Consider the following 25,636-nt stretch of genomic DNA (forward strand, 5'->3'; position numbering starts at 1 on the left):
CTAGGCTTCTCTGGGGCCAGAGACTGGGAGGCCGCATTTTCATTCTCATCCTCTTAATGCTGAGCTGAGCAGAAAGCCTTCAGAGAACAAAAGCTACCACAGCAAACCCAAGCAGATTACTGAGCCTGGCCCCTGGCAAAGGCCAGGCAATTCAGACTCCGGCAAAGACATTTGAGAATCAATGCAACAGGCCCCTCCCCCAGAAGATGAGCAAGAACATCCAGCCAAGACCAAGTTTACTGATCAATGAGAACTTCAAAATATACAGGAATATAGACTGTCCTAAATTATAGATTATGTATTATGTCCTTATATATATTTTAAGGTAATGTGTTCATATATAAAATATAAAGGGATATACAGCACAGAATTAAGGCTTTTCTTCCCATGATTCTTTAGTCTTTCAACTTTAATTTTATTTTTTATTTTTTCCTTTTTTTTGAATTATTCTTTCTTCCTTTTTCAACCAACTTATCAATTCGTTTTTTCAATTTTTTTAAATTTTCATTTCTACAGTCATATTCCATCCCTTTATTGTATTTAACCTATTTGTGTGTGTGTGTGTGTGTGTGTATACATATGAGTTTTTCTTTCTTTAAAAATCTGGGAGGCAGTTTCTTTTAACAGACCAAAATACGCCCAAAATCTAGTATACGGCTGTTCTATTCACCAGCCTGATCATCTCCTTTTTTTTTTTTCTTTTCCCCCCAGTTTTGGGTCTCTTCTTATTTGTTTAGTGTGTATTTCTCTGGGGTCACTGTTACCCTTTTAGCATTTTGTTCTCTCATTCATCTATTCTCTTGATAAAATGACAAGATGAAAAAACTCACCTCAAATAAAAGAACAAGAGGCAGTACTGACTGCAGGGACCTAATCAATACAGACATTAGTAAGATGTTGGAACTGGGGTTCAGAATGACGATTATAAAGATACTAGCTGAGCTTGAAAAGAGCACAGAAGATACTAGACGATCCCTTTCTGGAGAAATAAAAGAACTAAACTCTAACCAAGTTGAAATCAAAAAGGCTATTAATGAAGTACAATAAAAAATGGAGGCTCTAACTGCTAGGATAAATGAGGCAAAGAAAGAATTAGTGATATAGAAGACCAAATGATAAAGAATAAAGAGCTGAGAAAAAGAGAGATAAACAACTACTGGATCACAAGGGGAGAATCCAAAAGGTAAGGGATACATACTATAAGAAGAAAAAGTATTAAAATAATTGGGATCCCAGAAGAAGAGGAAATGGAGAGAGGGGCAGAAGGTATATTGGAGCAAATTATAGTGCAGAACTTCCCTAATTTTGGGAGGGAAGCAGGCATCAAAAGCCCAGGGGCACAGAGAACCCGGCTCAAAATCAATAAAAATAGGTCAACACCTGGACATCTAATAGTAAAACAAATCTCAGAGACAAAGAGAAAATCTTGAAAGTACCTCAGGACACAAAGTCTATAACTGACAAGGGTAGAAACATTAGATTGCAGCAGACCTATCCACAGAAACCTGGCAGGCCACAAAGGACTGGCATGATATATTCAGGGTGCTAAATTAGAAAAACATGCAGCCAAGAATACTTTATCCAGCAAGGATTTCATTCAAAATAGGGGTGATACAAAGCTTCCAGGATAAACAGACACTAAGAGAATTTGTGATCACTAGATCAGCCCTACAAGGAATACTGAAAGGGGTCCTCTAAGCAAAGAGAGAGGCCAAAAGTAACATAGGCCAGAAAGGAACACAGACAATATACAATAACAGTCACCTTACAGGCAATACAATGGCACTAAATTTGTATCTTTCCATAAGTACCCTGAATATAAATAAATGGGCTAAATGCCCCAATAAAAAGACACAGGGTGTCAGATTGAGTAAAAAAGCAAGATCCATAGATATGCTGTCTGCAAGAGACTCATTTTAGATCCAAAGACATCTCCAGATTTAAAGTGAGGGGGTGGAGGGGCACCTGGGTGGCTCAGTTGTTGAGCGTCTGCCTTTGGCTCGGGTCATGGTCCCGGGGTCCTGGGATCGAGCCCTGCATCAGGCTTCCTGCTCAGCGGGGAGTCTGCTTCTCCCTCTGCCCGTTCCCCTGCTTGTGCTCTCTCTCTGTCTCAAATAAATTTTAAAAAAATAAAGTGAGGGGGTGGAAAACCATTTATCATGCGAATGGACATGAAAAGAAAACTGGGGTGGCAATATAAGGATTGATATAAGGATATCAGACCAATTAGATTTTAAACCAAAGACTGTAATCAGAAATGAGAAAGGACACTGTATCATACTTAAAGGGTCTATCCAACAAAAAGATGTAATAATTGTAGATATATATGACCCTAATGTGGGAGCAGCCAATTATATAAGCCAATTAATAACAAAATCAAAGAAACACATTGACAATAATACAATAATAGTAGGGGACTTTAACATCCCCCTCACTGAAATGGACAGATCATCTAAGCAAAAGAGCAGCAAGGAAATAAGGGCTTTAAATGACACGCTGCACCAGATGGACTTCACAGATATATTCAGAACATTCCATCCCAAAGCAACAGAATACACATTCTTCTCTAGTGCCCAGAACAGATCACATCCTGGGTCACAAATCAGGTCTCAACTGCTACCAAAAGACTGTGATCATTTCCTGCAGATTTCCAGACCACAATGCTTTGAAACTAGAACTCGATCACAAGAGTAAAGTCGGAAAGAACTCAAATACGTGGAGGTTAAAGAGCATCCTCCTAAAGAATGAATGGGTCAACCAGGAAATTAAAGAAGAGTTAAAAAAATTCATGGAAACAAATGAAAATGAAAACACAACTGTTCAAAATATTTGGGATGCAGCAAAGGAGGTCCTAAGAGGAAAGTATATAGCACTATTAGCCTTTCTCAAGAAACAAGAAAGGTCTCAAATACACAACCTAACCCTACAACTAGGAGGTGGAGAAAGGACAGCAAATAAAGCCTAACCTCAGCAGAAGAGAAATAATAAAGATCAGAGCAGAAATCAATGAAATAGAAACCAAAAGAACAGTAGAACAGGTCAACGAAACTAGGAGCTGGTTCTTTGAAAGAATTCTTAAGACTGATAAACCCCTGGCCAGACTTAATCCAAAAGGAAAGAGAAAGGACCCAAGTAAATAAAATCATGAATGAAAGAGGAGAGATCAAAACCAACACCAAAGAAATACAATTTTAAGAACATATTATGAGCAACTATATGCCAACAAATTAGGCAATCTGGAAGAAATGGATGCATTCCTAGAGACATATAAACTACCAAAACTGAAACAGGAAGAAACAGAAAACCTGAATAGACCCATAACCGGCAAGGAAATTGAAGCAGTAATCAAAAATCTCCCAACAAACAAGAGCCCGGGGCTGGATGGCTTCTGCCAAACATTTAAAGAAGAATTAATACCTTTTCTTCTGAAGCTGTTTCAAAAGACAGAAATGGAAGGAAATCTTCCAAACTCAATTTTATGAAGCCAGCATTACCTTGATCGCAAAACCAAAGACCCCACCAAAAGGAGAATTACAGACCAATATCCCTGATGAACATGGATGCAAAAATTCTCACCAAAATACTAGCCAATAGGATCCAACAGTATATTAAAAGGATTATTCACCACCCACCAAGTGGGCTTTATTCCTGGAGCAACGTTGGTTCAATATCTGCAAATCAATCAATGTGATATACCACATTAATACAAGAAAGAACCAGAACCATATGATCCTCTCAAGAGATGCAGAGAAGGCATTTGACAAAGTACAAGGCATTTGACAAAGTACAGCAACCTTTCTTGATTAAAACTCTTCACAATGTAGGGATTGAGGGTACAAACCTCAATATCATAAAAGCCATCTATGAAAAACCCACAGGTCAATGGGGAAAAACTGAGAGCTTTTCCCCGAAGGTAAGGAACTTGGAAGGGATGTCCACTATCACTCCTGCTATTCAACATAGTACTAGAAGTCCTAGCCTCAGCAATCAGACAACAAAGCAAAATCAAAGACATCTGAATTGGCAAAGAAGAAATCAAAATCTCACTTTTTGCAGATGATATGCTACTCTATGTGGAAAACCCAAAAGACTCCACCCCAAAACTGCCAGAACTCACACAGGAATTCAACAAAGTGGTAGGCTACAAAAATGCACAGAAATCAGTTGCATTTCTACACACCAAAAACGAGACAGAAGAAAGAGAAATTAAGGAGTTGATCCCATTTACAACTACACACAAAACCATACGCTACCTAGGAATAAATTTAACCAAAGAGGCAAAGGATCTGTAATCAGAAAACTATAGAACACTCATGAATGAAACTGGAAGGAAGACACAAAGAAATGGAAAAAGGTTCCATGCTCATGGATTGGAAGAGCAAATATTGTGAAGATGTCAATGCTACCTAGAACAATCTACACATTCAATGCAATCTCTATCAAAATACCATCAACTTTTTTCACAGAGCTGGAACAAATAATCCTAAAATTTGTATGGAACCAAAAAAGACCCTGAATAGCCCAGAGGAATGATGAAAAAGAAAAGCAAAGCTGGTGGCATCACAATTCCAAACTTTAAGCTCTATTACAAAGCTGTCATCATCAAGGCAGTATGGTAATGGCACAAAAACAAGACACACAGATCAGTGAACAGCACAGAGCGCCCAGAAATAGACCTTCAACTCTATGGTCAACTCATCTTCGATAAAGCAGGAAAGAATGTCCAATGGAAAAAATTCTCTTCAACAAATGGTGTTGGAAAAACTGGACAGCCACATGCACAAAAATGAAACTGGACCATTTCTTCACACCACACACAAAAACAGACTCAAAATGGATGAAAGACCTAAATGTGAGACAGGAATCCATCAAAATCCTTGAGGAGAACACAGGCAGCAACCTCTTCAACCTCAGCCGCAGCAACTTCTTCCTAGAAACATCGCCGAAGGCAAGGGAAGCAAGAGCAAAAATGAACTACTGAGACTTCATCAAGATAAAAAGCTTTTGCAGAGGCGTGCCTGGGTGGCTCAGTCATTAAACATGTGCCTTCGGCTCCAGTCATGATCCCAGGGTCCTGGGATCGAGCCCTGCATCAGGCTCCCTGTTCAGTGGGAAGCCTGCTTCTCCCTCTCCCACTCCCCCTGCTTGTGTTCCCTCTCCTGCTGTGCCTCTCTCTGTCAAATAAAAAAATAAAATAAGAAAAAAAAAGCTTTTGCACAGCAAAAGAAACAGTCAACAAAACCAAAACACAACTGACAGAATGGGAGAAGATATTTGCAAACAAACACATCAGATAAAGGGTTAGTATCCAAAATCTATAAAGAACTTATCAAGCTCAACACCCAAAGAACAAATAATCCAATCAAGAAATGGGCAGAAGACATGAACAGACATTTCTGCAAAGACGACATCCAAATGGCCAACAGACACATGAAAAAGTGCTCAACATCACTCAGCATCAGGGAAATACAAATCAAAACCACAATGAGATACCACCTCACACCAGTCAGAACGGATAAAAATAACAAGTCAGGAAATGACAGATGTTGGTGAGGATGCCAAGAAACGGGAACCTGCCTACAATGTTGGTGGGAATGTAAGCTGGTGCAGCCATTCTGGAAAACAGTGTGGAGTTCCTCAAAAAATTGAAAATGGAGCTACCCTAGGACCCAGCAATCACAGACCTGTAACCCTGAAACAAATAATACATTATATGTTAATAATAAAACAGAAACCTTGTCTCAAGAATTCTTTCTTGCCAAACCCCAACATCTTTCCTATACCATTAAGACAGATTTTGAGAGGGGCGCCTGGGTGGCTCAGCTGGTTAAGTGACTCTCTTTGGCTCGGGTCATGATCACAGGGTCCTGGGATGGAGCCCCATATCTGGCGCCCTGCTCAGCGGGAAGCCTGCTTTCTCACTCTCCCACTCCCCCCTACTTGTGTTCCCTCTCTTGCTGTCTGTCAATTAAATAAATAAAATCTTAAAAAAAAAAAAAAGACAGATTGTGAAAATGGATCAAAACCCAAGAACCAACTACATTAAAGAAACCTACTTTAAATATAGACATCTAATACAAAAAGTAAATAGGGGAAGAAAAACATATCACGTGAGGACCAAATAAAAGAAAGCAGGAGTAGCTATATTACCTTGAGAGACAGATTTCAAACTAGCCAAGTTATATAAAATAAAGGCATTATAATGGTAAAAGGGTCAATTCTCCAAGAATACATAATGATCCTTAACAAGCATGTACCTGGGCACCTGGGTGGCTCAGTTGGTTAAGTGACTGCCTTCGGCTCAGGTCATGATCCTGGAGTCCCGGGATCAAGTCCCGTATCCGGCTCCCTGCTCGGCAGGGAGTCTGCTTCTCCCTCTGACCCTCCTCCCTCTCATGCTCTCTGTCTCTCATTCTCTCTCAAATAAATAAATAAAATCTTAAAAAAAAGCATGTACCTAACAACACCGCATCAAACCACAGGAGGCAAAAACTAATAGACTTGAGGGCGCATGGGTGGCTCAGTTGGTTAAGCGACTGCCTTCGGCTCAGGTCATGATCCTGGAGTCCCGGGATCGAGTCCCGCATCGGGCTCCCTGCTCGGCAGGGAGCCTGCTTCTCCCTCTGACGCTCCTCCCTCTCATGCTGTCTCTCATTCTCACTCTCAAATAAATAAAATCTTTAAAAAAAAAAACAAAACAAAAAACTAATAGACTTGCAAAGAGAAATATATGAGTCCACAATCACAGTTGGAGACATCAAAACCCTTCCACCAAACTGGACTGATCCAGCAGCAAAAAAAATCAGCAAGAACACAGTTAAATTCAGCAACACCATCAATCAACAGATATCACAGATTGGGGCGCCTGGGTGGCTCAGTCGTTAAGCGTCTGCCTTCGGCTCAGGTTGTGATCCCAGGGTCCTGGGACTGAGTCCCACATCAGGCTCCCTGCTCTGCAGGAGGCCTGCTTCTTCCTCTCCCACTCCCCCTGCTTGTTCCCTCTCTCACCATCTCTCTCTCTCTGTCAAATAAATAAAATCTTTAAAAAAAAAAAAAACATATCACAGATTATCTACAGACTACTCCATTTAACAATAGCAAAATACACATTCTTCTCAAGCTCACCTGGAAATTTCACCAAGATAGACCACATTCTGGACCAGAAAACACAACAAACACAAAAGAAATTACATGACCATAAAGAAATTTTAAAAATCAACAACACAAAGATTGTTGCAAAATGGCAAAATACATGGGGATTAAATAGCACACTTCTAAGTAATACATGCGTCAAAGAAGAAACTTCTAGAGATTTCTCAAGAGAAGTAAAAAATTATTTTGAAGTGAAATCAAAAATACAACTGCTGAAAATTTGTGAGTGCAGCAAAAGCAGTGTTTAGCAGTGGAGCAATCAATGCATATATTAACAATAATCCCAAATCAATCTGTTATAGAACATAAAAGTGGACGTACTCCCTAACTCATTCCATGAGGCCACATTTCCCCAAAATCAAAGATAAACTATAGGCCAGTATCTCTAAAGAACACAGATGCAGTAATCCTCAAAATTCTGGCAAATCAAAAAAACAATTTAGAAAAAGAATCACAGATGACAGCAGGAATTGATGCCTGAAATGAAAGGCAAGTTCGACAGTCAAAATCATTTACTGTACTGTAGTGCTAAAAAATAAAAGCCATATAACGATATATACAAATACAGGAAAAGCATCTGACAAAATCAAACACCCATGCATGATTTAACACACACAGAGTAATGCGGAAATAGAGGAAACTTCCTCACCTGGAGAGAGAGAATCTATAAAAAACTGCAATTAACATCATACTTAATGGTGAGAGACTCAAAGCTTTCCCACTAAGATCAGGAACAAAAAAAGAAAGTCTCACCTTACCACTACTTTTTAATACAGTAATGGAAGTCCTCCAATGCAGTAAGGAAGAAAATGAAAGATATACAGATTGAAAGGGAAGAAATAAAATTATTTGTTCAGACAACATGTTTATGTAGAAAATCAAAAAGAATTGATTTAAAAAAACCTCTTCAAACTAAAAAATTATAGCAAGGTTGCAGGTACAAAACTCACGCAGGATAGAAAAATTTGAAAGACACACATGTGATAAAAGACTGTTATCAACACTATACCAAGAGCTCTTAAACTCGGGGTGCCTGAGTGGCTCAGTCAGTTAAGCGACTGCCTTCGGCTCAGGTCGTGATCCCCGGGGTCCTGGGATCGAGCCCCCATCAGGCTCCCCGCTCCACGGGAAGCCTGCTTCTCCCTCTCCCAGTCCCCTGCTTGTGTTTCCTCTCTCTCTGTGTCTCTCTCTGTCAAATAAATAAATAAAATCTTAAAAAAAAAAGCTCTTAAACTCAACTAGAAGAAAACACAATTAAAAATGGGTCAAAGAGGGCCGCCTGGGTGGCTCAGTCCTTTGACTGGTCTGACTTCAGCTCCGGTCATGGTCCTGGGATCCAGCCGAGCCCCACATTCGGCTCCCTGCTCAGCAGGAGCCTCCATCTCTCCTTCTGCAGCAACCTCTGCTTGTGCCTCTTGCTCTGTCAAATAAATCCTTTTTTAAAAAAAAAAGGGTCAAAGAAGGGCAGAGCCTGGGTGGCTCAGTTGGTTAAGTGGCTGTCTTTTGATTTGGGGTCATGTCATGATCTCACGGTGGTGAGATGGAATCCCGAATCAGGATCCTCAATAAGCGTGGAGTCATCATGGGATTCCTTCTCTCCCTCTCTTCTGCCCCTGCCCCTCCCTCCCTCTCCTTGCTCGACAGCACACACATGACCTCTCTCTCTAAAGTAAATATAACTTAAAAAAAAGGGGGGGGGAGCCTCTTTCACCCTACTATTTAGCATCATTATAAATTCTAGCCAGACAGGTCATGATCCCAGGGTCCTGGGATCGAGTCCCACATCGGGCTCCTTGCTCAGCGGGGAGCCTGCTTCTCCCTCTGCCGCTCCCTGCCACTCTGCCTACTTGTGATTCCTCTCTCTCTCTCTCTGTGTCAAATAAATAAATAAAATCTTTTAATAAATAAATAAATAAATAAATTCTAGCCAGAGCAAAAAGATAAGAAAAGGAAGGAATCCAAACTGGTAATAGAGTAAAACTTTCTATTCACATGAGCCTATATATATAAAGATCTTAAAATATACACAAGAGGTGCTAGAGCCAATAAAATATACAAAGATGTAGGTTATATTATCAACACAAAATCAGTTGTTTATATACACCTGCAATAAACACAAAAAGATTAACAATTAAAACCATAATTCCACATGGAATAGAATCAACGGGGAGTCAGCTTATTCCTCTGCCCCTTCCCCCACTTGTGTGTATGTATGTGTGCGTGGGTGTGTATGCGGGCACATGCGCTCTCTTTCTCACTCTCTTTTTCAAATAAATAAAATCTTTAAACAAACAAAAAAAAGTTCTGGGGGAGTCAAAAGTTACGTGCAGATTTGAAAAACTGGGAGGGGTCAACTATGACTGATACAAAGAAGAAAAAGGGGGAAAACAAGTGTTGGTGTGGATATAAAGAAACTGGAACCCTCAGAAACTGCTGGTGGGAGAGTCAAATGGCGCAGGTGCTACGGGAAACATTTTGGTGGTCTCTTAAAAAACTAAAACTGTAATTACTGGATGAAAGACAGCAATTCTACTCCTACATATACATCCAAAAGAACTGAAAACTGTGACTCAATACAGGTAATTGTACACCAATGTTCACAGTACAATTGAGCCAAAATGTAGAAACAACCAAGTACCCATCCACAGACGAATGGTTAAATGAAATGTATATATACATACAGTGGAATATTATTCAGCCATAAAAAGAAGTATTGATACAAAGTGCAATATGGATGATCCCTGAAAACATGTGGTCTAGGGAAAGGAGCCAGACACAAGTCATTTATTAATTCCATTTTTATGAAATATCCAGAATAGGCAAATCTATACAGAAACTAAATCAGTGGTTGCCAGAATGTAAGAGGGGGACAGAGAGTGACTATTAATGGGTAACACTTCAATCAAAACAAAGACTGATCAGAGACTGGATTTTTTTTCAGGGTAGGGTGCAGACCAACATTTACAATAGGCTCATTATTCATGATAGCCAAAAAGGTGGAAACAACCATAGTGTTCATAAGCAGAAACGGATAAATAAAATGTGCTATATACACACAATAGAATAAGCCAAAAAAAGAAATGAAATTTTGAAATTTGCTAAAATATGGATGAATCCTGAATACATTAAACCAGGAAATATTGAGGAAATAAACCAGACACAAAAGGACAAATACTGTGTGATTCCAGTTATATGAGATACCTAGAATAGGTAAATTCACAGAAATGAACTAGATTAGAGGTTACTAAAAACTAAGTAGTGTGGTGAATGGGGAGTTACAGGTCAACATTTATAGAACTTTGTTTAGGATCGGGCGCCTGGGTGGCTCAGTCATTTAAGTGTCTGCCTTCAGCTTGGGTCATGATCTCGGGGTCCTGGGATCGAGTCCCACATCGGGCTCCCTGCTCAGTGGGGAGGAGTCTGCTTCTCCCTCTCACTCTCCCTCTATGTTCTCTCTCTCAAATAAATAAATAAATAAATAAAATCTTTAAAAAAAAAACCCTCAATTCAAAACTACAAAAGTAAATGCATCAAGAGAATCTGTCTGGATAAGATGGCAGAGATTCTATTTTCCCTGCTCCTCCCTAATAAATAAAACTATAAACCTTAAAAAAGAAAAAAAAAAAAAGGCAGTCAACTGAAAATTAAGTGTAAAAGAGGAATACAGAATATTTAGGGACTCTGGGTCTGAAAGAAAAACAGAGCTTCAAAGACGCTTATTAGGCCCCACTAACAAGACAAAGTCAGCAAAGTACAATGTTTCCTATCCCCCAATCTAGAAGCAGAAGACAGCCAAGTAGACTCTGCCGCATTAGATCCAATGGGATAGCTTCAGACAAAGCGAGTGAACCTGGCACCACTGGCAAAGGCAACTTCTGCACACAACAGAACGGCTAAAAGAAACTCTTTTTCCCAGACTTAAAATACCAATTTCTTTTTCTTTTTTTAGTTGGTGGGGATAGGTGTGAGCATGTGGTACATTAGCTATTGGATAATGTTGGCTTCTATGCTTTGATTCCTGTATATTCACTGATGGGGAGACTAACTTCTATGCCAAAAGTGACTATGTTAAATGATGCTGGCAGGACAGGTCCAAGGACCCAGAGGGAGTTCCCCAGAACCTGCCAAGACAGTCCCTGGTCCATGTGCAAGACGGAAATCAAACTGAAGATAGCAGGAGGTGAAAGCAGAATTTATTGAAGATATAGAGAGTGCAGGTAGAGATAGAGGTATCACCTCTGAGATACACAGTTAATTCTCATTATTCACCAATTCTATATTTACAAAATTCACCTATTCACTACAGTTTACTTGTAACCCCATAATTAATACCTATGGCACTTTCACATTCCTTCACGGACCTAGGACCTATACAGAATTAGCAAAATTTGAATGCCTGACACCCATCTCATCTAAGGCTAAACAGGTTAACACTATCTTGTTTTAATTCTCAGACTGTAAATAAGTGTCCTTTTCTTTTTTTTTTTTAAGGATTTTATTTATTTATTTGAGAGAGAGAGTGAGAGAGAGAAAGAGCACAAGAGGGGGGAGCGGGAGAGGGAGAAGCAGACTCCCCGCCGAGCAGGGAGCCCAATGCGGGACTCGATCCCGGGACTCCAGGATCATGACCTGAGCTGAAGGCAGTCGCTTAACCAACTGAGCCACCCAGGCGCCCATATAAGTGTCCTTTTCATATTGTACTCAGTATTATCTTTTTTTGACTTTTTGTATTTTTGTTAATGACTCTGCTGTTTAAAATGTTCGTCAAGGGATGCCTGGGTGGCTCAGTCATTAAGCGTCTACCTTCAGCTCAGGTCATGATCCCAGGGTCCTGAGATTGAGTCCAGCATCGGGCTCCCTGCTCCGCAGTAAGCCTGCTTCTCCCTCTCCCACTCCCACTGTGTGTTCCCTCTCTCACTGTCAAATAAATAAAATATAAAAATAAGTAAGTAAAATAAAATGCCTGTCAAGCATAAGAAGGGCTGTCTAGTGCTCCAAGGTATAAGGATACTATGAGCCTTTCAGAGAGCATAGTTTTATTAGTAAGCTTCATTCAAGGACCAAATTATTACATTGTTAATTATGAGATCAATGTTAACAAATCAACATTATGTATACATGTTACATAACACACTTTTAAATAAAAAGAGACACATAAAACAAGGTTATACATTTAGTTAATGAAAATGTGGTGACCAATGGCTAACAAGAACTTGTAAAGAGAAAAGCACACCCCACACCCCCCCAAAAAAAGAATAGAAAAAAAACCACAAGCCCAAAATGGTATCACTTAGGTTAAGGTTCCCAAGAAAGTAAACCAAGACTTAATACCCAATCTAACTGCAGTTTCAACCCCTCTCTGCTCCCCGCAAATGTAGTCTTAATCTGTCAGGAATGTTCTGGTCAGCAGCAATAAAGTAATCCCTCACATGGGCCCTGGTCCTCTCCATCCCCCAAAGAAAAAGGAGGTAATCCATCTAATAATACCCTGTGCCCTTCCCCCTAAGAGAGAAAAACCTTGCCTAAAATAATCCTTTTTTCTGTTTATGACTTTCTTGACCTACCTTTAAAAACCTTCCCCTTTCTGTAGCCCCTTAGTTCCCCTCTACTTGCAAGATGGCATGCTGCCCAATTAATGAATCGTTTATTGTTTAATAAAGCCAATTAGGGGCACCAGCTAGCTCAGTTGGGAAAGTGTGAGACTCTTGATTTTGAAGGTGTGAGTTCAAGCCCCACACTGGGTGTAGAGATTACTTGAAAATAAAATCTTTTGGGGGCGGCTAGGTGGCTCAATAGGCTGAGTGCCCGCCTTTGCCTCAGGTCATGTGGGATCCGAGCTCCACATAGGGCTCCCTGCTCAGCGGGGAGTCTGCTTCTCCCTCTCCCCCCTGGCTTCTGCTCTCTCTCTCTCTCAAATAAATAAAATCTTTAAAAAGAAATAAAATAGGGGTGCCTGGGTGGCTCAGCAGTTGGGCGTTAGCCTTCGGCTCAGGTCATGATCTTGGGGTCCTGGGATCGAGCCCCACATCAGGCTCCCTGCTGACTCTTTGTTTTGGCTCAGGCCATGATCTCAGGATTGAGCTCAGTGTGGAATCTGCTTGAGATTCTCTCTCTCCCTCCCCATCTGGCACACAAACACACTCTCTCTCTCAAATAAGTATTTTTTAAAACTTAAAAATTAATTACCATAAAAACCAAGAATTTATTGTATATATGCAATTACATATATACGGCATTACATATATAATGTGTATTTATAATATACATATATAATGTATGCATAAACTTATCACATGGCATGTACAAAACATTCCATGTGTATACATATATATGCACATACATATATAAACAAATGTAATAAATACTTATGTATATATGTAATACATATTATATATAAACATATATAAGGATGAAAAAACACCTAATTATTTTTGGAAAAACCAAACCCAAAGACCTATCACTAGAAAGCATTCATTTTGGGCGCCTGGGTGGCTCAGTTGGTTAAGCGACTGCCTTCGGCTCAGGTCATGATCCTGGAGTCCCGGGATCGAGTCCCGCATCGGGCTCCCTGCTCAGCAGGGAGTCTGCTTCTCCCTCTCCCGCTCCCCCCCTTGTGCTCTCTCTCTCTCTCAAATAAATAAATAAAATCTTTAAAAAAATAAAAAATAAAAAAATAATAAAAAAAGAAAGCATTCATTTTATGTTTATGTTCTTGTACTATATATCCCAGGGCAGAGTACTATTCTACTTAAGACAACCAAAGGGAAAGAAAGAACACTCATCAAGCTTTTTGAGATAAGGGAAGAAGCTTTTTCCTTCTTTCCTGCTTCCTTCTTGCTAAGACCTGCACCCCCACTTTACATATCCTTCATAATGCAAATAGTGTATGTCTTCCTTGTAAGGGGCAAAGAGTTAATCATTTCTTTAGAACAGATAATAACATCTAAGTAAGAACCAGGTAAGAATGACCAGATGAAGATAACGTGTATTCCAGATCACTGAGCTGGACCTCTAAATGCCATGACCCTTTTGGCTATAAGGAATAACACCTGTCCCCTCATCTTTGTTCTAACAAGTTCCAGACCACCATCTCAGTGAAAAGCCCCAGATCCCAAACCAAGACAAGACTCTCTCCTTTCCTATCTGAGTCTCCCAGACACTCTGTCTGTACATCCACTCTGTCTGTACATCTTCAATAAATTCTGCTTTCACCTCCTGCTATCTTGAGTTTGATTTCCATCTTGCGCACAGGACAAGGACCCTCTTGGCAGGTTCTGGGGACCTGGCCTGCCAGCATCATTTTAACATACATAGTCACTTCTGGCATAGAACTTAGTCTCCCCATCAGCGAATATACAGGAATCAAAGCATAGAAGCCAACACTACCCAAGAGTTAATTTACCACATGCTCAAACCTATCCTCACCAAGGAGAAAATAAAACTCCAACACAAATTGTCCTGGATTCTTTATTCACATCCCAGCCAAATACTATCTATACAAGATTTCCTCCTCCAAATAAATTATCAGCCTTAAAGCTTTAAGAAATTAAAAATACTTATGATTAAATACCCACAAGTAACAAAGACAATCTCTATGCAATTTCAATTAAGGCTTTTTGTTATTTGCTCTCAAATTTACATTTAAAAATCTTAATTTTTAAGATTAAGGAAATGAATGAAATAGGACTTCAACTACCTCCATTTTGACCTGAGTCTATATTTTCTGATTAAGTTCTTCTTTTCAGATCACCTCTTCCAACAGGCAAACAACTCTGTGTGCAAAGCATCCAGTGATGGGAACCAAAACTACCCACTCATGCAACAAGGACTGCCTTGAGTCAGCAAAAACCCCATCACTGACCCAAAGATAATGATCTTTACTGCCCACCTGCATGTACCAACATTTTCCTTATATAAACCTAGAAGTATTTTCAGCACTTTGGAAACATTCTTTGTCTGCAGTCTTCCCAATGTTGGCCGTTAGACAGGGAAACTGAAGGAATCCCATTCTTCCCCAGATTCTGTTCTTGCTCAGACCTGAATCCCCAAAACCCCACTCTACCCATGCCTTATAATGAAAATAGCATATATCCTCCTTGTAAGGGACAAAGAGATAATGGTACCTTTAGAGTCTTCCAGCACAACTGATAACATCTAAGAAGTTACCAGGAAGAGTTGTCATAAACGCTCTCCAAGACCAGGGACTCCAAACACTCTGACTGTCAATACCCCTGACTTCAGGGAATGAGTGATTTATGAAAGACACCTGGACCCAATCCTTGTTCTGACCAGCTCCTGGATGCCTAACAGGACACATGCACCAGACCACAACTGCCAATAAAAACCCCAGACCCCAAGTAAAGATGAGACTCATGCTCTTTCCTTTCTGACTCTCCAAGATGCTTCATCCTTAGCTCTCAATCTCTTTCTCTCTGCATATAAACACATGCAATAAACTGTGCTTTCATCTCCTTCTGGCTTGTGTCAGATTTCCATTTTTTGTGAAGCCAAGGGCCCTCTTGGCTAGTCCTCCAGGCCCCAAGGGTCCTGGGACCCAGCCTGCTGACATTAGCCTTGCTGAAATAAATTCTTTTGTTTCATCTCCACTAATCTCTGCCTGTGGAGTTTGTCAGTGGTACAGGGTGGAGCTTGGTCTGTCTGGGATGCCCAGAGCCAGGTGCTCTTGTACCCTTGTGCCCTAGTTACTTTATGATTAAGATTATGGACTGGGGCTCCTGGGTGGCTCAGTCAGGTAAGCCTCTGCCTTCAGCTCCAGTCATGATCCCAGGGTCCTGGGACTGAGCCCCCCATTGGGCTCCCTGCTCAGCAGAGTCTGCTTCTCCCTTTCTCTCTCCCTCTGCCTCTCCCTGCTTGTGCTGGCTCTCTCTCAAATAAATAAAATCTTAAAAAAAAACAAAAATTATGAGAAGAAGTGTATTGTTAGTAAGAATTATGTACTGGAGTAAAACTCATTTCCACCAGTAAAATTTTTGTTTAGCATTCATAAAGCTGCTATATTACTACTGTCCAATTTACAGAATAGGCAAAAGTCCAGGGAAATACATAGATACATTAATTTAAAACATTTCTAAATAACGAATTGCATGTGGATTATAAATACACAGGCTATGTGTCTCAGTATATGTCTCATATACTGTCTCAAACCAAAATAGCATTTCATTGGTAAAAGTTATTGGCTTAAAGTTTTAAAATTTTTCTAATTAACATATAATGTATTATTGGTTTCAGAGCAGAGGTCAGTGTTCATCAGTCTTAACATAACCCCCAATAACATGCCCTCCTTAATGTCCATCACCCTGTTACCCCACCCATCTATCCCCCTCCCCAGTTATTGGCTTAATTTATGACTGAGAGCAAAATATGCCACCTTAAAATATGACTCTTGGGCATAATGATTCTGTTCACTATTTTTAGAAAGAGTTAATAAAAAAAAGCTGTAAAAACATACTAGAATTTAGAAGTTACTCTTTTGTTAAGGAAAATTTACATTTAAATCTCCATTTGTGCCAATCTCTCAGTAAAAGGAAGAGAAAAATTTAAATCACAAGAAATTTTTTCTCAAGGTAGAAGCCACTGAAGTAAATTTGCATAAAAAAACTTTCTCTTTTTTAAAGTGCTTTTCCTGGTCTCTTCCATAAGGGGCCTTCTTCTTACCCATTATTTTATTTTTGCCTGAGCTTAAGCTGGTGGCTTAGGGCATTTCAAATAGTAACTCAGTTTTCCTGAGTATCTTCCCTACTTAATATATACATATATAATATGTATACATATTATAAACTTATTAACATACATATTAATAAACTTTTCTCTTGTTAAATCTTCTATTATGAGAGAGAAAGGATGTCATCTCAGTTAAGAAATCAGCACTGAGGGCACCTGGGTGGCTCAGTTGGTTAGGCGGCTGCCTTCGGCTCAGGTCATGATCCTGGAGTCCCGGGATCGAGTCCCACATCGGGCTCCCTGCTCAGCAGGGAGTCTGCCTTTCCCTCTGACCCTCCCCCCTCTCATGTGCTCTCTCTCATTCTCTCTCTCAAATAAATAAATAAAATCGTTAAAAAAAAGAAAGAAAGAAAGAAATCAGCACTAAAGGAAAACTATTTTTCCTCCCCTACACTTAATAAAAAAGTGCACACAATAAACTCTGTTGCCAAAGCACCAAACTACCAACTCTTTTTTTTTTTAAGATTTTTTATTTATTTTTGACAGAGAGAGTGTGTGTACAAGCAGGGGAAGAAGCAGGCAGAGGGAGAGGTAGAAGCAGGTTCCCTGCTGAGCAGGGAGCCCAATGCGGGGCTTGATCCCAGGACCCTGGGATCACGACCCAAGGTGAAGGCAGACGCTTAACCGTCTGAGCCACCCAGGCGCCCCATCCAACTCTTTATCCAATTGTTTCTGCTAAACTTTGTTGAAAATTTTAACATATCCTCCCAATTCAACAAAGATATTTACTATCAAAAATCTGACAGACTCTTATTTATAGGATGGTTTTCTTTGATGTAGAGATTATCTGGCAAAGAGGAAAAGCATTTTCAAGATAATTTTTAACTAAATGAATAATGGTCTTGGCCAGGATTTAGAAATAGGAAAAGCACATATCTTAAAAAGGTAACTCGTTATTTATCTCCACTTATTTTTTTTTAAGATTGTATGTATTTATTTGACAGAGAGGAACAGGGAGAGAGGGAACACAAGCACGGGGAGCTGGAGAGGGAGATGCAGGTTTCCTGCTGAACAGGAAGCTGGGATCATGACCTGAGCCAAAGGCAGATGCTTAACGACTGAGCCACCCAGGCGCCCCATCTCCACTTATTTCTGAGAAAAAAAAATACTCTAAATGAATGAAAAATGTTCTTCAAGATTTGAACTTATATTTGATTATCTGTATTATTATATAAGAACATGATGAAGGTGGATTTTCAAATATTTTCACTCTAAAATGGAAAGCTTTAAACAAAACTAAGAATAAAAGAGAAATACCATTTGTGTTTGCAGAATAATAAAAAAAAAATTGGGGGCGCCTGGGTGGCTCAGTTGGTTGGGCGACTGCCTTCAGCTCAGGTCATGATCCCAGGTCCCGGGATCGAGTCCCGCATCGGGCTGCCAGAGCAAGGAGCCTGCTTCTCCCTCTTCCACTCCCCCTGCTTGTGTTCCCTCTCTCGCTGTGTCTCTCTCTGTCAAATAAATAGATAAAATCTTTAAAAAAAAAAAAAAAAAAAAATTGGGTCTCTGGCCCTGTTCTTGGCAGAGAGCTCCTAAAACACTCTGAATTTCCTGAGTCTAGGTAGAAGTGGCTTTTGTTTTTCTTAAGAACCTCTTTTGAAGGAAAAAAAAAAAAGAAGAAGATAGCAGGAGGGGAAGAATGAAGGGAGGGAAATCGGAGGGGGAGACGAACCATGAGAGACGATGGACTCTGAAAAACAAACTCTGAAAAACAGACTGAGGGTTCTAGAGGGGAAGGGGGTGGGGGGATGGGTTAGCCTGGTGATGGGTATTAAAGAGGGCACGTTCTGCATGGAGCACTGGCTGTTATGCACAAACAATGAATCATGGAACACTACATCAAAAACTAATGATATAATGTTTGGTGATTAACATAACAATAAAAAATTTTTTTTAAAAAAGAGGCTCTTTTGAGATGAACAGAATTTTTGCCAGAGGTAACTTATGAATAGTTTCAAAATGAAGCTGGGATGGTGGGGAAAAGGATGCAAATTAAACTCTATAATAAACCGTTGAACACTGGAATTAGAGGAGTTTAAAATTCTGATTTGGTAAATACACCCCTGGTTTCTCAGGGAGAGAAGTTCCTAAGCTCAGGATACTTCCATACCTTGCGTTATATTCCTCTTCATTTAGCTGTTCATCTGTATCCCTTATAACATCCTTTACAATAAGTTAATAAATGTTTCGTTGAACTTTGTGAATCATTCTAACAAGTTATCAAACCCAAGCAGGGGATTGTGGAACCTATGATGTAACAACCCTGACTCGCAACTGGCATCTAAAATGGGGCTGTCATGTATGAAAGTCCTTTACCTGTGGAACTGTACCATCTCCAAGTATATAGCATCAAAACTGAGTTAAATTTGTAAAATCTGAAAATTAAGAACTACTTTGGTGATGTTGGAAAACTGTCCAGACTTAACTCTCTCTAGTATGTCCACATTTGTATTTATAGATATATCAAACTAGGTAATATCTGTTACCAATTTGGATCTTAAAGAATACAGAGTTTCACAAGAACAAGCAAAATACCCATGTACATTGTAAGGTTTTAAGAGTTCTATGGAATGGGGTGCCTGTGTGGCTCAGTCGTTAAGTGTCTGTCTTCTGCTCAGGTCATGATCCCAGGGTCCTGGGATCGAGTCTTGTAGTGGGCTCCCTACCCAGTAGGGAGTCTGTTTCTCCCTCCGCCTGCTGTTCACCCTACTTCTGTGGGCTCGCTCTCCCTCTCTGACAAATAAATAAATAAAATCTTAAAAAAAGTTTTATGGAGGGCGCCTGGGTGGCTCAGTTGGTTAGGCGACTGCCTTCGGCTCAGGTCACGATCCTGGAGTCCCTGGATGGAGTCCCGCATCGGGCTCCCTGCTCAGCAGGGAGTCTGCTTCTCCCTCTGACCCTCTTCCCTCTCATGCTCTCATTCTCTCTCTCAAATAAATAAATAAATAAAGCCTTTAAAAAAAAAAAGTTTTATGGAATGATTAATCTTAGTATTTACCTGCAATCACATAAAAATTTCACATTTCTACCTACTCTACTTTCTTTTTCACTGTTTAATGTATTTAGGATTAAGTGTCCGTGACAAAAAATAGTAACAATTTGCATACATAAATCAAGCAAAACTTTTAAAAAAGAAAAACATTACCTTTTGGATAATCTTCCAATAAAAGGTTGAAGTGACCTAACTGACAAAAGAAATCAGACTCCACTTTTCCTTCAGCTTTTAAGATTAAAGATTCGTAGCAGCGAACAGCCTAGAAATGAAAAATATAAGCATTAAGAGAAAAGAAATATCATAACTGCATCCTTTTTGAGAGACTGTATATTTACAAGAAATTGCTCAAGAAATCAAAGAAATCAATGTCACTTTTTTTTTTTTTTATTTGACAGAGAGAGAGAGAGCACAAGCAGGAGGAGTGGCAGGCAGAGGGAGAGGGAGAAGCAGGCTCCCCACTGAGCAGGGAGCCTGATGTGGGACTCTATCCCAGGACCCTGGGATCACGACCTGAGCCGAAGGCAGACGTTTAACAACTGAGCTAACCAGGCGTCCCTCAATATGTCACTTCTACCACAAACTCATGACTCAATTCCTGAAAAGTAGCTTTTTAGTATTTATGAATGGAGCCATCACTTATGATCTAGGTGCTTTCCCTTATAAAAAAGGAGAATAAAACCTGCCAAGGAAGGTAATACAGGTATTCCTTAATGACGTCTTATGAGTTGGAGATCTAAAGAATTACTTTGGTCTTTGTTCATTCAGAACACTACCTTCAAATAGGGATGGGCAAAAAGGACTACTGCATTTCAGAAGCCAGTAAAAACCTGTGATTTTCAAATTTTTGGAATGTGGCAAGTCCAAATTGAGATGTACTATACTTTTAAATTATACAACAGATTTCAAAAGACTGTATGTACAAAAAAGGTACAAAATATTCACCCTTAAGGGAAGCCCAAGCTCAGATGGTTAAGTGTCTACCTTTGGCTCAGGTCATGATCCCAGGGTCCTGGGATCTGGCCCCACATCGCCTCCCTGTTTGGTGAGGAGCCTGTTTCTCCTTCTTCCTCCCCCTCTCCCTCACCCTTCCCCACCTTGTGTGGGCTCTTACTTCCTCCTCCCTCTCAAAAAAATAAATAAAATCTTAAAAAAAAATTCACTAGTAACATGTTAACCATAGTACAGTAACATTCTGGATATACTAAGTTAAATAAAGATATTACTAACGTTAACTTCATCCGTTTCATTTTTTTTTTTTTTTTACTTTTTCCTTTTTTTTTTTCCTTAAGATTCTGTTTATTTGACAGAGAGATAGAGAGCCAGAGAGCACAAGTGGAGGGAATGGCAGAGGGAGAAAAAGAAGCAGGCTCCCCACTGAGCAGGGAAGCCCATGCGGACAATACCAGGACCCTAGGATCATGACCAGAGCTGAAGGCAGACACTTAACCATCTAAGCCACCCAGGCGCCCCTTACTAACTTTTTCTATTACATAAATTTAAAATTACACATAACATGAAAAATTGATGCATCACAATACATTTCTACTGAATAGGGTATCCAGTACCCTATTTGTACTAACTTGTACTAATCAACCATTGTTTCTGCAAAGAAACTACAATAACTTTTAGACTACCATATATATGCTACGTTTCAATTGTTTTCTCCCTAATCTTCAATTTCAAACGTACTAATTCTAACATTAGCTCAGGCCAAAACACATAGATACACATATCCTCTTGTACCTTTTTAGAAAGAAAAATAATAAAGAATCCAATCCTTTTGAACTTCGTAAGTTTGCAGAAGGAAGAAATGAAGATTCTACACTAAAATATTTGAAGGAACAATGTTCTAGGGGTGCCTGGGTGGCTCAGTCGTTAGGCGTCTGCCTTTGGCTCAGGTCATGATCTCAGGGTCCTGGGATCAAGCCCAGCATAGGGTTCCCTGCTAGGCAGGGAGCCTGCTTCTTCCTCTCCCACTCCCCCTGCTTGAGTTCCTGCTTTTGTCTCTCTATCAAATAAATAAATAAAGTCTTTAATAAAAAAAAAAAGGACAATGTTCTAGAGTTTGTCCAGAGTTGTCAGCAACCACAGGAGATCTTAGAAACTTAACTTCTTCCTGTCTCAGTCTTAACAACATCAAAAACCTGATATAAAAATTTTAATTTGAAAGTAATTATTGTAGGCTTAAGCACACAATAGGGACTTAGCATTTCTTTACTTTGCCCTTCGAAATAACCAAGTTTTCCTTCAAAATGTTTCAATCTTCCCTATAAAAAAAATCCCTAATTAAGTCCCTCATAATACATGATATACTTAAGAGTAACCACAACAAAAGAAATACATACAACTGGTGTGTACTCTGTGTCCACCAATACTCCTGGGTATGGTGCTCTGAGAAAGCAACTAAGGTCAAATATTCCTCCCGACCCCCTTTAAAAAAAAAAAAAAAAAGTAGAGTAACTTCTCAGTAAAATCAAAAACCTCCTAGGAAATTCTTCTGGGATGAGAAAAAAGGTGTGGTGGGTTAGAGCCCCCACATAAAATACCTTATTTTTTTCTTCCTCTGTAAAATAATCTTCTTTGATAAAAAACACATTCCAAAGGTAGAGGGGAAAAAATATATTTCATACACACAGCATAAATACTTTTGAAAAGTTTAAAGATACATCATTAATAAAGCTATTCTGAGATGACTCAATTATCCTTACAGTAAAATTTAAAACAAGGGACACGTAGGTGGCTCAGTCCATGGAGCATCCTCTTGGTATCAGCTCAGGGTCAAGCCTGGAGGCAGCCTCCAAGGTCTGTGGGCAGTCTGCTTGGGATTCTCTCTCCCTCTCCCTCTGCCCCTCTCCCAGCTGTCATGTGCTCTTAAAATAAATAAAATCTTAAAATACATATATATATATACATATATATTTAAAAGGGAGAGGCGCCTGGGTGGCTCAGTTGTTAAGCGTCTGCCTTCGGCTCAGGTCATGATCCCAGGGTCCTGGGATCGAGCCCCGCATCGGGCTCCCTGCTCGGCGGGAAGCCTGCTTCTCCCTCTCCCACTACCCCTGCTTGTGTTCCCTCTCTCGCTGTGTCTCTGTCGAATCAATAAAATCTTTTAAAAAAAATAATAAAAATAAATAAAAGGGAACTGCTTTCAGTTTATCATTCTCTTAGCTATCTACATATGCATAAATACCAAATTATAATCCTGAAAATAACTGAAAATCTGAATATATGCTTAGATCCCATAAACTACTATCATTGGAGATACAAAATTTCAAGATCCTTTTTACTCAAGTACCTATAATTTCTATCTGGCAGAAAGTGAGAATACAAAATACAGGAGCGCCTACGTGGTTCAACTGGTTAAGCATCTGCCTTCACCTCAGTTCATGATCCCAGAGTCCAGGGATTGAGCCCAACATTGGGCTCCCTTCTCCCTCTGCTCTACACCCTGCTCATCCGTGCATGCGTGCTCTCACTCTATCTCAAATAAATAAATCTTTAAAAAAAAAGAATACAAGATACTAAACTTATTACTTTATAATTTTAGAGAGTACCTCAAAACTATCAGGTACCAAAACAGACTCATATTACAGAGAACAAACTCAGGTTGCCAAAGGGAAGAGAGCAAAATGGAGAAAATGGGTGATGGGGAGGTAGGAGGTACAGGTTTCCAGTTACAGGATAAGTAAGGAATGAAAGGTACAGCACTGAGAATATAATGTACTGAGAATATAATGAATGGTATTATAATTGTGTTGTATGAGGACTATACTTTTTTTTTCTTTCTTTAAAGGAGGTTCAGGATAAAGGCTATATGTTGGTTCCTTTACTATTTGTACAGGTTTTCTGCACATCTGGAATTTCACTAGTCCCAACTTACCCACAGTTCACTGTCTACAGTTTCCACTACCTATGGTCAACTGCACTCTGTAAATTGGAAGATCAAGAGTAGTCTACATCATTCACCTTTCTCCATCTTATCACATAGGCACTTATCATCTCATCATCACAAGAAGGGTGAGTACAGTAAAACATATTTTGAAAGACCACATTCAAATAATTTTTTAGTACACTGATATAATTGTTCTCTTTTATTATTTGTTATTGCTATTAATCTCTTAGTGTGCCTGATCTATACATTAAACTTCATCTTAGGTATGAATATATGGTAATATATAGGGTTTGGTACCATCCATGGTATCAAGGCATCCACTGGGAATTTTGGACTAGATCTCCGTGGATCAAAAAAAAAAAAAGTAAACAAAGTGGATGAAATGTAAAAACTGGGAATACTGAATGACTCGAATTTTGGTCGAAAGAGATGGTCTTTCTGCTGCAATGAAAGACAAAGGGAAGGATATGAGAAATACTAAAAGTTATGGTTGAAGAAAAAACTTGTTAGACTACAGTAAAATAATTTAAAACTTTACATTAATAAAACAATGAATCTCACATTTTAAAGGTAATAAGGCATTTTAAATAAATCCCTAAATTTTTTAAGGTATTATTTATTTGAGAGAGAGCACAAGCAGGGGGAGGAAATGAGGGGGAAGACTCCCAGTTGAGGAGGGAACCCCATGTGGGACTCGATCCCAGGACCCTGGGGATCATGACCTGAGCCAAAGGCAGAAGATTAACCGAATGAACTACCCAGGCGCCCCCTGATCACACCTCCTAACTAGCCTTCCCAACCCCAACATCTTCTGCCAATGGCTGTAGATCATATTTAAGGTAATGTGGCTTTGGGCCATTTTGGAGAATTATTAAATTTTCCTGATATCTCTGACATATGCATATTAAAATCCTCCTTTTCAGGGGCGCCTGGGTGGCTCAGTCGATTAAGCGTCTGCCTTCGGCTCAGGTCATGATCCCATGGTCCTGGGATCAAGCCCCGCGTCGGGCTCCCTGCTCCTCGGGAGGCCTGCTTCTCCCTCTCCCACTCCCCCTGCTTGTGTTCCCTCTCTCACTGTGTCTCTCTCTCTCTGTCCAATAAATAAATAAAATCTTAAAAAAAAAAATTCCTCTTTTTCTCTTGTTAATTTGTCTTTATAGCATGAGGGTCTCAGCCAAAACTACAGGGAGCATTTTTCTTTTCTCCTATACTAGACTATCTATGTTATCAATCCTGCCTGCATAAAAGCCAGGCAGGTAATCACAGTGAAGTTTTTGTTACAGTAAAGTTTTGTTGCTTCTTCAAGGTCAATTAATAAGCCAATTATTTGAACCTTCAATACCGGTTAATAAGATAGGCCAGTCAATAAGTAACTCCAATTAACAACAGTCTACAAGGATGCCTGGGTGGCTCAGTCGGTTAAGGATCTGCCTTCAACTCAGGTCATAATCCAGGGGGTCCATGCTCAGCAGAGAGTAGGCTTCTCCCTCTGCCCCTTCCCCTCTGCCTTCTCCGACCCCACCCATGCTTGCTCTCTCTCTCAAAAAAATAGAATCTTTTTAAAAGCGTATTACTATCTTTCATTTAGTACCAGGTGAAAAGAGCTCAAAGCATCATAAATTGCAATTCAAAAAAACTTCAAAATGAAAGATCATAAAATCTATGTCAGAAAATCTATCTACTTTAGGGCGCCTGGGTGGCTCAGTTGGTTGGGCGACTGCCTTCGGCTCGGGTCATGACCCTGGAGTCCCGGGATCGAGTCCCACATCGGGCTCCCTGCTCAGCAGGGAGCCTGCTTCTCCCTCTGACCCTCCCCCCTCTCATGTGCTCTCTTTCTCTCAAATAAATAAAATCTT

At 39.8% G+C, this 25,636-nt stretch overlaps 1 protein-coding gene across 18 annotated transcripts in view; it reads right to left on the reverse strand.

Moving 5' to 3' along the window:
• The window catches only part of LOC110580574 (lysine-specific demethylase 6A), a 172,289-nt gene that overhangs the window by 143,344 nt on the left and 3,309 nt on the right, over positions 1 to 25,636 (reverse strand). For 17 of the 18 annotated variants that reach the window (XM_044912020.1, XM_044912006.1, XM_044912018.1 and 14 more), the window contains exon 3: positions 20,039 to 20,147. The exons of the other annotated variant lie outside the window; for it this stretch is intronic. In XM_044912020.1, coding sequence (XP_044767955.1) covers positions 20,039 to 20,147 — 109 coding nt within the window. The remainder of the gene's footprint in view (positions 1 to 20,038; positions 20,148 to 25,636) is intronic. 18 annotated transcript variants of the gene reach the window in all.

Source organism: Neomonachus schauinslandi, chromosome Y (genome assembly GCF_002201575.2).
Source record: "Neomonachus schauinslandi chromosome Y, ASM220157v2, whole genome shotgun sequence".
In the NCBI taxonomy this organism is placed as follows: Eukaryota; Metazoa; Chordata; class Mammalia; order Carnivora; family Phocidae; genus Neomonachus; species Neomonachus schauinslandi.